The sequence below is a fragment of the Telmatherina bonti genome, assembly GCF_933228915.1.
Source record: "Telmatherina bonti genome assembly, chromosome: 5".
Classification (NCBI taxonomy): domain Eukaryota; kingdom Metazoa; phylum Chordata; class Actinopteri; order Atheriniformes; family Telmatherinidae; genus Telmatherina; species Telmatherina bonti.
Window position 1 is genome coordinate 32,846,085 of NC_136623.1, and position 15,857 is coordinate 32,861,941.

The following is a 15,857-nucleotide window of genomic DNA, read 5'->3' on the forward strand; positions in this document are numbered from 1 at the left end:
TGCAGATGCGTGTTAACAGGCCATCCATCTGATTTAAGTGTGTTGCAGAAGGGATGCATCTAAACGTTGTGGGATAGTAGATCTCCAGGTCTGGTCTTGGGAACCTCTGGTGTAACTCAACCTCTCATCCCAAAGTTGGATCCCTTTCTTGTCCCGTTTTCCTCCACAGGATAACATGTAAACGGAGATTGGATGGATGAGATTTTCAGGAACAGTTTGCATTTCTGTTCTGTGATCTCCTCTTTATGTTGGTTATGGTTGCAGGCCAACTTCTCCCCTTTTACTTTTTCCATTTATATGCACTGATTGGCTCAAAGAAAAAAAAAGCGGTCATACAATCAAATACTTTTTTTGACCGCCTGTAGCTTTGTTTAAGACACACATTCGCTGTGGCATTGTTTCAATAACTTCTGGAGTGACATGAGGTTTACATCCATTCAGGGTTGCATTGATATCATCAACATTTCACCAAAATCTTGTATTGATAATCAGAAAGTTTGACCACTGCAGTAAGAACACATCCCAGCACATTGATAAAAGATTCTCGTTTCAATCTGAGCCTGATGAATCCTGGTACCATCATCTTCATCTGGCTGTGACGCCAGGTAAAATGGAATAACTTGGTTATTCAGTATCTTCAGGTATCAGCTGACCTCATTTTTTGGACACATGATATTGCTGAAAATAGACCTGAACCTAGACCTGACTAGCTGTAGCAACTCCAGATCAGCTTGTACAGGAGACACTAAGCATGACTGGCTGCATCACTTCATCTGCCTCCCTTCTTACCTTGATGCTTCCATCACTCTGAAAACGGGTAAATCTTGACTCATCAGACCACATGAGCTTCTTCCAGCTTCAGAGTCCAGTCTTTATGGCCTCACTGATAGGTGGTTTCCTTCAGACCACACAGCTGTTCAGTCTCAAACCCTTGATTTCCCTTCACAATGTTCATGTGACAATATTCTTACTTTCATTGTTAAACATAGCTTAAACACAATTTTACTGTTGATTTGATTGGACTAGATATTTAAGAGAAAATCGATCACCATCATTCAAAATTTCTTCCCTCCTATCCTTCCAGCTTTTACCAATGCATTGGATGGTACTTAATGCCGACTTTCTGCAACTTTTTAGATGTTTTCTCTGCTTGATGACAATAATCAGACTAAGATCTTTTCCAGGAACACGGGATGTGTCTTTCCACAAGGTTGTTTGGGAGATGAGAAGCTCATTGCATCAGTTGGGGTTAAATAACTTGTTTCCAGCTGAAAATCATCACCCATGCAGTAATATCTAATAGGAGGCTTATAATTATTTACTCAAACTTCTTTTTGTTCAGGCAGTGTGTTTAATTTATGAAATTGGCTTTGTGAATACAGTTAGATTGGACTAATAATGATCATGTAACAGATTTGTTTGGCTCAAACAGGACTGTTAGTAACAATTGACTTATTTCAGAGACATACTATTCTCATGTTCAGCACTCTGGTCACTGGTTGATACTGTTCTTAAACCCCTTTATAAATAAAATTGGCTTGGTTTGGCTTGTAAAAGTGCCTTGATGTGACTTTACTGTGAGCTGGCACTATATAAAAGATACAAAACTCAGTAAACTAAAGGAATTCACTTAAAAACCTTCAAGTTTAATGAACTTGTATCATCTTGAATATATCATGTTAACAAATAAAATGACCTAAAAACTTATTTTAACAAGATTATTCAGCAAAATTAAATTATTAGCAGTCTGCAAAGATGGTTTGAAACAGGATATTCATGCTGCTTGTGTGCACATACAGTGTGGCACGGTAGCTCTAAGCTGCTTTTAAACAACTTTACTTTAATCCAAGTCAAAGTTTTACTCCTAAACTAGTCATGTCTGGAAAAGAAACCTTTATGATTTGTCTTTATTAGTTTGCTTAATTTGCTCCTTTTAAGGGTGAAACTTTAGAATAAACGTATGATACTGTGAGTCTTTAAATAAATCCAGGAAGTTTTTCTTAAAAGTAAAACAGAAAAACTGTAAAGAGTGAATCCCTCCTCACACCATCCCTTCCTCCCACATCCATTTGCTTTTTTTTTTCTTTTTTATTTCCAGGTACTCTGCTTGTGTTCCTCTATCTTGTTTTTGTCCTACTTTAATTGCTTTTTTTTTCTTGCAGAGAGGAAGAAAAGACAACAACAAGGCAGCGAGGGCTGCAGCTAATGGAGAGGCTGTAATTGTGAATGGGGGCATTCATCTGGAGACATCGTCCATGAATTGCGGCGTACAATACGCAGCGCCAGGCTGCTCAGATCACCAACCAAACACACACACACACACACACTAAACCCTCAGATCACTGGTGCTGAGAGGAGGAACGTAATCACACCTCCACAGAGAGAGAGAGAGAGAGAGAGAGAGAGAGAGAGAGAGAGAGGGGCTCCAAGGAGGGGAGGAGAGAAGGAGAGAGGAGCTGGAGGGGAGGATGGGACGGAGAGGGGATAAATTCTACAAGGGGAGAGGAGGAGAGCAAGGGGGAGGAGAAGGAGGAAACGAAATGGTGAAATTAATGTTTCCTACCATTTGATTTGGGCCATGGAGCCCAGGAGGCAGATCAGTCAGAACTGCTTGTACACACACAATTACTTATAAAATACACACACTCAAACAACACGAAGTACACACTGGCCAACACTTATGCATGAAACAAAACAAAGCCTGCATACCTATATACACATAAACATAGGCAGGTGCACGCATAAAGAGATATAAATCCTTTTAAAGAGTATTTTTATAAGTCATAAGAGATCCGTTGCTTTCGTCTTCCTGCTGAAATACGTCCCACTGAGCCAAACAAACACACACAGATGCAGCTAAAAAAGACACAACAAAGCCTATGGTATAGAAAAAGAATAAAATAACACTCATCTTGGCGAAGCGAGACAAGGCACCTGTCAGCGTGGTGCCTACTGCTAGTACAGAGAAACATCAGGAAACAACAACTCAATTAAACAAACCATCCCTGTTCGATTACTGCCACATAATCACAGCAATTTACCTTCACAAGCCGCACAGCCGCCATGCAAACACACACGGAGGCAAGCAAACTCACAGAGGTGGAAAAAGACTTGCAAACATACACGAGAACACAGCAGGATGCTGGAGCTGTGGCTTCATCGTACACATCTAGAGTGTGACGCTTGCCAGGATAAGTGCTGCACAACAGACACGGAGGACTTATTTACTGTGTCATGATGTTATAACTACATTTATATGCAACAGTATAGCCTACATTTACAACTATCACAGTTTCTGTCCAGCATGTCAACTTATGTGAAAATTGTAACAATCTAAAATGATTTATATCAAATCTGATTTTAAGGATTTAAGGACATCTGGCATTTTGTTAATGAGCAGACAGGATTGTAACGTAGGCTCAGCAGTTTGTTGATCGGAGTTCAGATATCACAGTCAATAACTCAATCTGAAACAGGACAGTAGTCTAAAACAGCTTCATCCATAGTTACAAGCTTTTTATATGTGGATTAACTGGACAGCAGAAAGCCCAGACTTTAAAACCGATGCAAGACGTCTGAAATGAAAGCATGAACTACATCTTATCAACCTGACTAAAGAACCCAACTGTTACTGTAACTTTATTTATAGTGCACTTTATAAACAGTGGAGGAAAGTGCTACAATGGGCAACATAACATTAAATAAGACAACAAAATAAATATAAAAAAAATATAAGTACCTTAAAAATGTAAAATGCAATATATTAAAATAAAACAATTAAAATCAGATCAAAAAGTCAAAAGCTTTTGATAGAAAAGGAACAAGTCCCTGCATCCTGGCTCTAACACGCTGAAGAAAGCCGGTTGCCGTGGCAGCACATGAAAAGCTGTGGATACGAGATTAGATGTTGAATTGTTAAATAAAACAGTAAATTAACCTGCTTTTTATAATATTAGGTTTCACAATAAAGAAGATACATGTACTAGTATGTACTGAATAAATTAGAAATATAATGCAAAATAATAACGTTATTTTAGTTATTTAACACAATTGATACTCATTATCTCATAAAAGAGAATTATTAACAAATATTCTGTGAATCCCAGGTATGTCCTTTCTTGCAGTATTTGTATCTCAGTGCTAAAATATGCTAAGCTAGTTAACTTAGCATATCAATAGATAAAGAATAAAACAGCCAGCAGAGCCAAAGAGAAAAAATATTCTGCAAATGTTACTACTGAAAATATTAACTTGACTTTGTTTTACTTAGTTCAGTTCAGTTCAAGTTTATTTGTTTTATTTAAAGGTTTCTTTTCTTCCAGTTTCTTTAGCTACTCTAAGCTAATAGCCTCCTTGTTTTAGCTACACGTTTAGCATGCATGTCATTTATTTTATATTCAGGATCTATAATGTAAAAACGCATTCAGATATATTTTATACCTGCCAAGGAATTATAATCACAAAGTTTTTAACTGTGGGGGATGTTCAGAGCACAGTGTGGCAAACTACTACTGAATAATATGACCGGGGAGAAAACGGAGGAGAGAACCTGTGAATAGGTCGTGTGTATGTGTGTGTGTGCGTGTGTGTGGACAGCAGATTGACTAACAGCTTGAACTTGGGTTAGATCCAGGCACATGGGGAGGGATACATGGATGGATGGAGAGAGAAGGAGAGGAGGAGGAAGGGGGGGGTAGTCATTGATTTCTCAACAGAGAGATCAGCATCTTGACGGAAAGAGAAGCGAGAGCAACCGAGCAGAACACACACACACACTCACACACCAAGGGGAGGTTCCAACTGTGGCCCTCGGGTGAAATTCCATCACTTTTCCATCTCTTTCAGGTTTCCATTTATGAGCTAAAGTACTTTTATGAGCGAAAACATTAACTTTACACCCATTTCCTAACGTTTAGCTAAAGTTAGCATGTAAACCAAAGTGGAAGTAAAACTACAGTAAGAACAAAATAAATAAAAAGTATGAACAATCGTTAAACTTTCACAGCAGTTGTTAAGGTCCTTGACTTTCTCTGAAAAGTCCATGATATTCCAGGACCTCCGCGACCGCTGGGAACTCCTGTTGACAGAGATCAACAGCAAAATGTGGTTGAATGTCTATCTCCCAGCATGCCTCAGTAACTCTAACAACCCTAAAATCCCCAACAGGGACATGGAGGACGTTGCCGTGGCTTTGTGCCTGTGTGGCTAACGAGGTGTGTGTGGAGGTCATGTGCACCTGGGGAGGAAGTGGTGGCATAGAGGAGGGCTAGCCAAGGGTCACGCTGTAATTACACATCACAGTCCCTATGGTCAGTCGACTGACTTCTTCTGACCACGGAGCTTCAGCCTTCACGGCAGGAGACAGGCAGGTGCTGCAGGATTTACAGGTTTTAACACAATTCTGATAAATTAAATGTAATGAAAGTAGCGCATTTTAAATATCCTCTTTCAGCTTCTTAATTAGTTTATTTATTCCTCATTTATTAATTAACTCGTGAGGATTAATTTGGCTCTCTGTGTTTTGAAGTAGAAACGCCACACTTCCATGCCAGCCTTGGCTGCACCCGCTCACCTCCGTTTGCTGACACGTTCACATACCATGCGTGGTCTTGTGTGGGTGGTAGGTGCCGTAGAGGATGAGCGTAGCGCTGAGCAAAGCTCCGGCAACCTCCGCTTCACTCGGCCTCGTGCAGCTCCTCACTGTGCCTTTGTGGTCCGTCACCTGGAAATAAAACAGCAGCAAGGCCACATTTTTACCGTGAAAAACAAATTAGTAGGAAAACATCACTCAGGTTGTTAAATTTTATGTTACTAAACTAACCTGTTGCACAAAGTTTGTATTCAGCTGAGGTTCCTTACCGGACTCTTCTGTCCTCAGCAACACATAACTAGGTGGATGCATGATGATAAAGACGAGCATTGGAAATAGATGTGTGTGTGTGTGTGTGTGTGTGTGTGTGTGTATGTTAAAAGTGTGTGGGAAGGGTGGGGTGATGGATTTTTCTTTGATGTGCTTTTATATGTGCAACACTTTGTGTTTTATTGTAGGAAAAGTGCTTTATAAATAAGGTTTGATTGGATTTGATTCGAAGGTTGTTGGAGGAACTTTACTGGAGAGATGTTACATTAATAAATGAATAAATTTAGTGTAATGAAGTCCGATTTTGTCATTAAAAACCTCCGCATCGTAGGTGGCAGAGGTTGTTTTTGCATCTGTTTTTCTGTCTGTCTGTTAGCAACTTTACACAAAAACTACTGGACGGATTTGCATGATTATTTTTCAGAAAATGGGTCTTGGTCTAACTTAGATTCAATTAAATGTTGGGAGAGATCTGGATCACCATCTGGATCCAGAGAAAGTTTTGAAATGTTTCAGTATGTATGCATGAAACTCCACAGTAAATGGTCAGGTTGTTTGGTCAAAAAATCCAGCAGTTCCCAACAGGTTTTACAAAATATCAAACATAGATCTGGATCCAGGAACATTCTGGATACTATGATCTAGAACAGGAAAAAATATGGGATCTTTTGAATTTTCACCACTTCAAGAGAACAAATTAAGATATAAACATGCAACAATGTAGCCAAGGCACTGTGAATTAATCATCAGTGTATCTCGCCATCTCATCGTGTATTCATATAAAATAAATGTAAGACTCAAACATCCCCTGGAAATCGCAATACAGGTGAGCAGCTTGGTGAAGTCTGAGCTCTCTGAATGCTTTTTTAGTTCAAATATAAAACAACCAAAATCCTCCATTAAATCCAAAGGTTTTAGTTTTATTTGCACATATCTAAAACGGGGAATAACATTTCATAAACTTCTTAGCATGAACTGTTTGACGGTGAAATATTGCAAAGGCAACATACGACATGAAAGCATGTTGTGAAGTAAAGATGAGTCAGGGCTGGATACGAGCCTAATAGCAAAACATGTAGCAAACATAAAGCAACAGAAAAAGATAAATTCTCACTCAAACATTTTTTTAAATCTAGTTTGACATTAGTTTGTCATGTTTGTCACTTCTTTTGTTCTCCGATGTTGTGCTGCCTTAAACAAATGGCTTTTTACATGCACACACTAAAAACTACACACCCCAGTATTTTACAAGCACTTTTTTTACCTTTACTCTGTTTTTGTGACAGTTTTTGTGTAAAAAAGGCTTCTTTGTATACAGATTATTAAATGTGTGTGCATGCATCACCTGATGTGCACAGATCAGACTGTATTTGTGCACAGATACGCTCGTGTGTGCATGATGGACTTTGAGACTTTCACACAATCAGATTCCTCAGTTTTGCACATTTATGGTGTGTTTAGGTACGGGTGAAAAGCTGGGTCATTTGGTCTTTAAAGCCACACTGACGTTTGGCAGATTTTCATAACTGCGTCTATTCAGCATCCATCTTGCATCGTTTCTCTTCTCTGAGCTCTATCCAGCCAATAAAAGTCTGTCTTGTTTTATTTCTTTTTCTGTCTCTTTGCGTCATTCTTTTCCTCTCTTTCTCTTATAATGTCCACTCACATTTCTTCGATGTATCAGTCACGGTGTGTTGTTTCCTTTTGACACAGTGTTATAAAGTCTGATGGCTTCTCAGAAAAAGACAAGTGCAGGGATGTTCGTCATAAATGTCGCTGTTCTTTTAAAATTAGACAGAAAAACATGTTTTTAAGGTCAGAAAGGGATCTAACTTTATAATGCTACTTTAACCAGATGTAGTTATGTTGGAGGTAAAAATCTGTGTAAAAATGTTAATTTTTGTGCACTTTGTAATGGAAAGTTATTTAATATGTTTAAACTGCATGATAAGTTTAAAAAAAAAAAAAAAAAAAGCCGAATGTAGAAACACAAACAACTTTGTTCCAGGACTAGATTATGTACAATTATGGGATACTTGATTCATGAAGTCTTGATGGAGTAAATCAGATCCTGGTCAAAGTTTAGCAAGGCTGTGGACATTATGGTAATTTTATTGTGCTTTCCTGTTGTCTCTCGAGTCTAATGTATTTCACTGAAGGTCCATCAAATGACAGCAACTGCTAACTGCTTCAGCCTGTAAATGTTGTGTGTCTGGTATTAGCCTATGATATATAACGTACTGAGCCATAATGAAACCAATCATTGTAACTATAAAGGATGTTATCCACCAACATCCTGACTAAGTGAGCCATTCCAGTAGTTTTGGTGGAAATGGGAAGTCACAGAGGCGATGGTTTGAGTGTCTTTGTTTGGGAGGTTGTAGCTCAGGTAGAAGAGCAGTCGTCTTCCTCCAGCCGGAAGGTTGGGTGATCCATTCCGGGCTTCTCCTGACTACAAAGTGTCCTTGGACAAGACAGTGAACCCTGTATGAGGGGGGCATCATGTGTGCATATAAGTGACTGTGACATGTATGTAAAGCTTTGAGGGGTCAGCATGATTAGAAAAGGGCTATATAATATATTATACTTACTAGGGATGGGAAAATCGAATCGAAAAATCGAAAATCTGGATTTTTTTGCTTTACAATTTTAAAATCAATTTTTTTTAAACAAAAAAAAAATCGATTTTTTAAAAAAATAAATAAATTAAAAAAACAATCCATTACAAAAATTTTGTCATTTTTATTATTTTTATTGATCTTTTTACTTGTCTCCTTGGGCATTATAGCAGCAGAATGATGGTCTGGCTACTGGGTTGTTTTTCCCCTTCTTATAATCAACAAAAATGAAAAGGTTTTATTCATTAATTTTGTTTTTAATCTACAAAAATCAGCAACATTGAAGAATTGTGAGAATCGCAATTTAAATCGAATCGGCACCCAAAAAAATCGAATCGAATTGGGACAAAAGCATGTCGTCACAGCCCTAATATTTACACTATAATATTCACTCTCATATATAAGTTGCTTTGGATTAAGGTGTCTGCAAAATTACCTGAATATTCTATTCTACAGTCATTCAGCAGACGCGTTTATCCAAAGTGACTGACATACAAACTCATACCCTGATAGGCACATCGGGGGGCAACTTAGGGTTCAGTGTCTTGCCCAAGGACACTTCGGTACATAGTCAGGGGAAACCTGGAATCAAACCCACAACTTTCCAGTTACAAGCCAACTGCTTTTCCTCCTGAGCTACAGCCCTGAATAGAATAGTGTCGTGTCGTGTCGTGTCGTATAGTATAGTATAGTATAGTATAGTATAGTATAGTATAGTATAGTATAGCATAGTATAGTATAGTATAGCACATCATACTATAGTATACTATAGTATAGTATAGTATAGTATAGTATAGTATTGTATAGTATAGTATAGCATATCATACTATAGTATAGTATAGTAAAGTATAGTATAGTATAGTATAGTATAGTATAGCATAGTATAGTATAGTATAGCATAGTATAGTATAGTATAGTATAGTATAGCATAGTATAGTATAGTATAGCACATCATACTATAGTATACTATAGTATAGTATAGTATATTATAGTATTGTATAGTATAGTATAGTATTGTATAGTATAGTATAGCATATCATACTATAGTATAGTATAGTAAAGTATAGTATAGTATAGTAAAGTATAGTATAGTATAGTATATAGTATAGTACAAGTAAAGTCCAAGTCTTTAAAAAAGACATTGTCATTGGCGCCGCCTGGCGTGGCCTGGCACTGCCTGGCACGGCCTGGCACGGCCTGGTTCTAGCTTTAGCCTGCAGCAGAGGTGATCGTCTAGTGTCTCTAGTGAGACTAAAGTTAATCAGAATTGAATCAAACTGGAACTTGAGACTAAAATAGTTGTAAAACTTTTTAACATATTTTTTTTTTTACTTAATATGTTCCTCCTGAGGAATCTTGTCATACAGCTGTACAGAAACAAACATCTCTCTTTTAAGATGGATTTACATCAAACAGCAGCTGGTCATGCAGCGGTGTAAAAAAATATTTTACTATTTTTTTGCTTGCATAAATCAACACATTTAGGTCAATAGATTTTTAATTTCTAGTTAGCTAAGTCTCTTTTTATTTGCATGTTGCATGGGAAAAGAAGTCTGCTCCAATTGGTCAGCTTCCCTGGACTGAACAAATACCACCATTCTGCATTCGCAGTAAAATCCAGCTTGTTACTTGTGTGGAGCATGCTCTCTGCAAGCTGATGTCAGATCCGGGACATTCATGTAGTGCTGCATGTGAGCAGCACACGTCTGTCTCAAGACTTATGTGAAACTCCCAGTTAAACTTTTATATCTATCAAATCAATAATGCAACTCTGAGGCAGGGTCTCAAATTTTTGGATCAAGTATTTCAGCTGGTAAAAAGTAAGATGTAAAACAAGATAAGAAGATTTCACATCCACCTTAAAATCATGTCATATCCATAAATAGACTAAATATGTAGTAAAGAGTTGTTCAAAGACAGACCTCAGTTCATATAAGCTCTTAAGATAGAGCAGCTTCTCTGTGTGTGTGTGTTTTCTATGAGGTGTTTCATGTGTGAGTTTATATGTGAGTGCTCTGAGCAGATCAGAGGCCAGGCATGGCGCCCCCCCAGCTGAGAACCACATTGACTTGTTGTTGGTAAACAAACAGCTGGATGCTACAGGTGGATCAATAAGGCCTGCATGCCTCCCAGCCTCCCAGCATGCCTTTCTACCAGCTTGACAAGCTGTAACCCTGCTGTCGTTGGGAGACCTCATGAGTCCAATATTTTTTATTGCGAGCTTATTTGATTATTTATTTGTTTTAAATCAAGCTGACGGCGGTTTTATAGATAACGTAGCTCTCCTGAGACAAGGAACGAAGGACAATATCCCTCTGACACATTTTAGTCGCGATGTTTGCTGCATCTTTATAGTAAATCCGCTCCAGGCTACAAAACAAAACCAGCTATGATACCACAGGCATGATCAATTAATTTCTTGCCTTTTCAGCAGTTACAAGAGATCCACAGGCAGAGACGAACCAAAGCTCAGAGAGGAAGAAAAAAAAACAAGAAAAGAACTGACTTGTAGACAAAGGAGAGACAAAGAAAAGAGATGGATTAGCAGAAGCAGAGGAACAGACGAGAGAAAGAAACATTTTCAAAGCAGGAGAGAAAGTACAGACAGAAAGAAAAGGAGCGGGGGGGATTAGTGACAGCAGAGATGGCAGGATATCGAAACGAGCGAGTGTCAGAGAGGAAAGTGAGACCCAGTGATAGGGGAAGAGCCGCAGATGAGAGAGGAGTTCAGAAAGAGATAGTGAAACTGAGGTGGGCAAACACGAGGGGGGGGCAGGACGGAGATAGACGGGGAGAGTGGGAGCATGATAGACGAAGAGAGATGAAAAGAAGAATAACAGACGGAGGAAATGATACGTTTAACAAGAGAGGAGAAAGAGTTGAAGACAAGAAAGAAAAACAACTTCACGTTTCTGAAGCTGTTCCCCCAGAAAGCACTGGCTCTTTTCCAGGTCAGCCTGATCCACATCTTCACAGCAGAGTCTGAAAGCTGCGGCGTGTCATCACAACCCACCATGGCTCTGAACCGCAGCTCATGTGGGAAAATACGTCACAGCATTTCCTTTAAAATCAACAACCCTCATCTGTGATTGCCAGACTTCCCCATCCCTCCAGTTCATTTAACTTAGGTGTGTACAATGCAAAAACTCAGCCTTAAAAAACAAGACAAAAATATACAAAAATTAGGTAAATGCTGCTTAACCCTCTGGGGACCAAGGGTATTTTAGAGAAATAAACTTTTTTTTAGTTTAAATGCTAATAAACACCACCTTTCAATGCCCCGTAATGTCTTATACCTTGTTTTTTTTTAATTTTTTTTTTTTATGTTGAATTGAAATATCATAAACTGCTATGTAAATGAGGCTCCTTTGCTTGAAATATAGAGTATTATAATTTCGAATCATGACTAAAGGTACTAAAGAGGACTGAAGCACTGCAGCTTTCCGAAATCACTGTCAGCTGCACACACTGTATCTGTTACCAAGTTATACATCTGTTACAGCGCCATCGTGTCGTTTATGTTGAAATAAACTACTTGAGTAATGTAAATGTTTGTTTGAGCAATTACACATGGTAAACGTGCGTAAAAGCTGTTTTCATAATTTATCGGCCTTGTAAATACAGAAGGCAGCTATCCGACTGCTAATGACACCGATGCATAGTGACTGACACTGTTTGGAGGCGTTTCCTGAGGCATCATCGGCTCTGATTGTACAAACACATGTCATGTGCCAAAGACAAAGGCTCTGATTGGAACACCTATTTTGACACAACACTGTATCACTTATGAATGGACTACAGTGATGCCAGAAATACCGTCTGAAAGCCCGGAGTCTCCCGATTATGAGGGGGAAAAAAGTAAGTTTCTATCTTTTATGGTTCGAAAGCTATGCTTGATTAAGCACAACATGGTCCCTGGCATCGCCGACGATGCCGGCGCCCCCAGAGTGTTAAAATAAGATAAATTATCTGCTAAATGAACAAGAAAATTTGGCTTGTCAAGACTTCCCAAAACAGGTAAAAAATACTCTTAAAACAAGAGGAATTCTCTGGCATAAAAACAAAGAAATATCTTACCTTTAAAAAAATAAGCATATGTGTAGTCAATTCAAGATTTTTAATCTTACTTAGATTTCAGTTTTTGCAGTGTAAAGTGAGGCGATGTTTTTGTCAAGTGGAAACATGTCAGCTTTGGAAATTTAGCCGCATTATGGAGGGCATTTAGGGGAATCTTTTTGTAAACAGGCAGGTGACATTTATCTGTTCAGCTATCTCCACTTTCTCTGCAAATACTAAATATTAAAAAGTGCTTTGCTAAAGTTACAAGGAACCACTCACTGTTTTATGTTTTGCCAGTAAAAGTCAGTAAATCCACTGGGATTTACTGACATGTGCTATTATAAATGGACAAGCAGTTCATTAGGCAAAAACTGATCTAGTGCAACTCTAACAAGCATGAAGGTCAAAATTTAGTAAAACCATCTTTATTCTTTAACGCAGTCCGACCTCTCTAAGACAAGCTTTCCACTAATTTCTTTAAGTAGTCTTCAGGAACAGTTCTTCAGACCACTGAAGGACTTTCCAAAGCTCTTTGCTGGATGTTTGGTGCTGTTTGATCTCTTCTCAGTCAAGATGATACCACAGTGATTTTCAGTCCAGTTCTTGTGTAATTTGGCAAACCTCAGCCTTTTATCCCTTCAGTGAAACCATCTCTGATGACTCAATGTCCAGATGCATCTTAAGGGTCTTGGATCAGGTCTGGATTTTCTTAAAGAAACAATTTCCAGCTACTATCTTACACACTGCACACCATGCAGAACTATGCCAGGTTTCTGGCTCTTTGTTAAAAAGTGTTATAATTCTCTTTTTCATAGATGTAACTAAAGAAATGAAAACAAATATTGTGTTCATGTCACAGGCTGCTGGTAATAAAGTGTCTGAAGAATGAAAACTTTGTCATCTGTTATGTAGTATTTGTTGGAACCGCTCTGGCACTTCCTTTGAGTTAGGAGTCCTTTTCCTGTTTGAAACATTCATAGTGTGAAGAGGCAGAAAGGTCAGCTACAAGAACTAAACTGAAAACAAATGAAAAAAAACACCTGTTGCTAAAAAAAAAAAAAAAAAAAAAAATAGAACAAAACAAAACCTAAAAGCAGAGAAACATAAAAGAAAAAAGTTTTTAAAAGTCTGATACCTTGGAAGCAAGCATTTTTCTCAATCTGAAGTCAAATCTAAAGAAACTTACATTTCCCCTCACATCTAGTTTTATCTAGGATCAAAAACAACAACAGTAAAACAATGTAAAGATAATCTAAAGAAAAATAAAAATGGCTTCATTAATCTCTGAAGGGAAACTGTCGTGTTGTAATCAGTGTTTTTCAGTAAAAGTCTTAACAAATAATACAAATTATGACAGCAGGGCTAAAACTGATGGAAGAATGATTTCCTGCAATGTTCAATGTTACAACATGACATGAAGAAGCCTCTCAATGAACACACTACATTGCTTCCTCACTGTGTTCTGCACATCTTAAAAGTTAAACCTTAACACTGACCGTGTAATGAAAATATCAACGCTACTGCTAAAGCTATGCTAGAAAATCCAACAAACAGGCTGGGGTGCTTTTCTGTTTGTGTGTCTGTTCCCACCAAGTGGCATCCTCCAGCAGTTAAAAGTAAAGCCGATGCAAAGTGCAAAAAGTTGCAGTTCATCCTTCATCCACCAGGGGCCTCAAAACAGAGCAAATCCCCATTCAGTCCCATGCTAAAATATTTTACCATGTGTCCAGTAACCTTGAAACTGATGAAAACATGTTGAGTTACTTTGCCTCCTACATACATACGACGACGGTGCACAAAGGATAAATTGTGCAGATCTACTGCTAATTTGTGAACGTCTGCAAAAGCTAAAAGAACAAAATCAGTAAAAATGGCCACCATACGAACACCAGCCAGTTTAGGACAGAATGATTTATAAACCTCTCACATTGACACACTTTTTTGACAAACAAGCCCACCACAACAGCGTAAATATCAACAACAACTCACTGCTGTATACACTAGAAACTTCCTTCATTCATTCATCATCCTAACCGCTTAGTTCAATGAAGGGTTGCGTGGAAGCTGCAGCCTATCCCAGCAGTCTTTGGGCAAAAGGCAGGGTACACCCTGGACAGCTCTATCGCAGAGCCACTAGAAACTTAACCAACACAAAATGCATTATACTGAACAATTGATTTAATAATAATAACATAATAAAATAGGTGCAGCCATTTTAAAATCTGGACTCTTAAGGTCCTCCGAAACTTACGAGTTCAGAAAAACAGGATTACTTTGTCATTTCCAGCAAAAATTACTGGGAATTTCAAGCTTCAACGCACCAAAAGTGCAGCTGAACGAGGAGCAGTTTGGTGATGTGAGCGGGATGGAGGCATAACGAACAAGAAGAAAGGAAGTAGGGGAGAGTGTTGTCCACGACAGAGGAGTTCAGACAAAGACTAATGAAGTGTGTTTGATAGAAAATGGCTTCGCTTCCTGTCGTCATTCTCTGTCGTTGTCTGACCAAGAAGAAAGCATTTTGTGAGGACGGCCACATAAAAGAGAAAAAACGGCCCATAGTCACCTGATCAGCCAAATGACATCGTTGAGAAACAAAAATAAATTATTTTCATGAAAAAAGCATCAATAAAAATATTATTATTATAATTATGTAAATAAATACATTCAGTTACATAAATAATACGGATTATTTTCCCAGAAAAACTGTCTTGTGGAAATTCAGATTGACCGGGGGGGAGTTATAAATCTACCAGTAACGCTGATCAAATAAGTCTTTTTGGAGCCCAGATGGCAAGAAAATAAAAGTGTGAGGAAAAAAAAGGATTAGGGATTTTACGACCCGCTGTGACGTGAGCGGTTCCTTCCCAGCTTTTACCTGGCGTCCAACAGGAAGCAGGAAGTTGGTCGACAGCAGCAGAGGACTCAGCTTGTTCTCATGGAATAAACATAAGCTTCAAAATGAAATCCTCCAAAAAAAGAACCTGTGAGTCTTGGCTGAGTTGTGAGAGCGAGGCAGTGTCAGATGGGAGGGGAGGAGGAGTCTTGCTGGGTCTACATATGTAAAGCAGCAGGGAAGCAGCAGTGTGTCAGACTGAGGCTCTGGCCCAACCTGGGCTCCTCGCTGCTCCCTCCAACACATCAATCATCCAAAACAGGGCCATCATAGCCCCACTGCATGCTGGGAGACACACAAGCACAGGCGTGCGTGCACTGTGTGGCACGCCCAAACACAAACAACTGAACAAACACACACAGGGCTGCGTGAATACTGACATTTACACATACGCAGACACACCATTGTGCAGTGAACTGCAAACCGC

At 38.7% G+C, this 15,857-nt stretch overlaps 1 protein-coding gene across 1 annotated transcript in view; it reads right to left on the reverse strand.

The window, feature by feature from the left end:
- LOC306756437 (proprotein convertase subtilisin/kexin type 4-like) overlaps nt 1-15,857 on the reverse strand; it is a gene marked incomplete at both ends in the record, with an annotated part of 271,266 nt that overhangs the window by 13,306 nt on the left and 242,103 nt on the right. Inside the window, one exon of the mRNA XM_079241166.1 lies at nt 5,599-5,722. Coding sequence (XP_079097292.1) covers nt 5,599-5,722 — 124 coding nt within the window. The remainder of the gene's footprint in view (nt 1-5,598; nt 5,723-15,857) is intronic.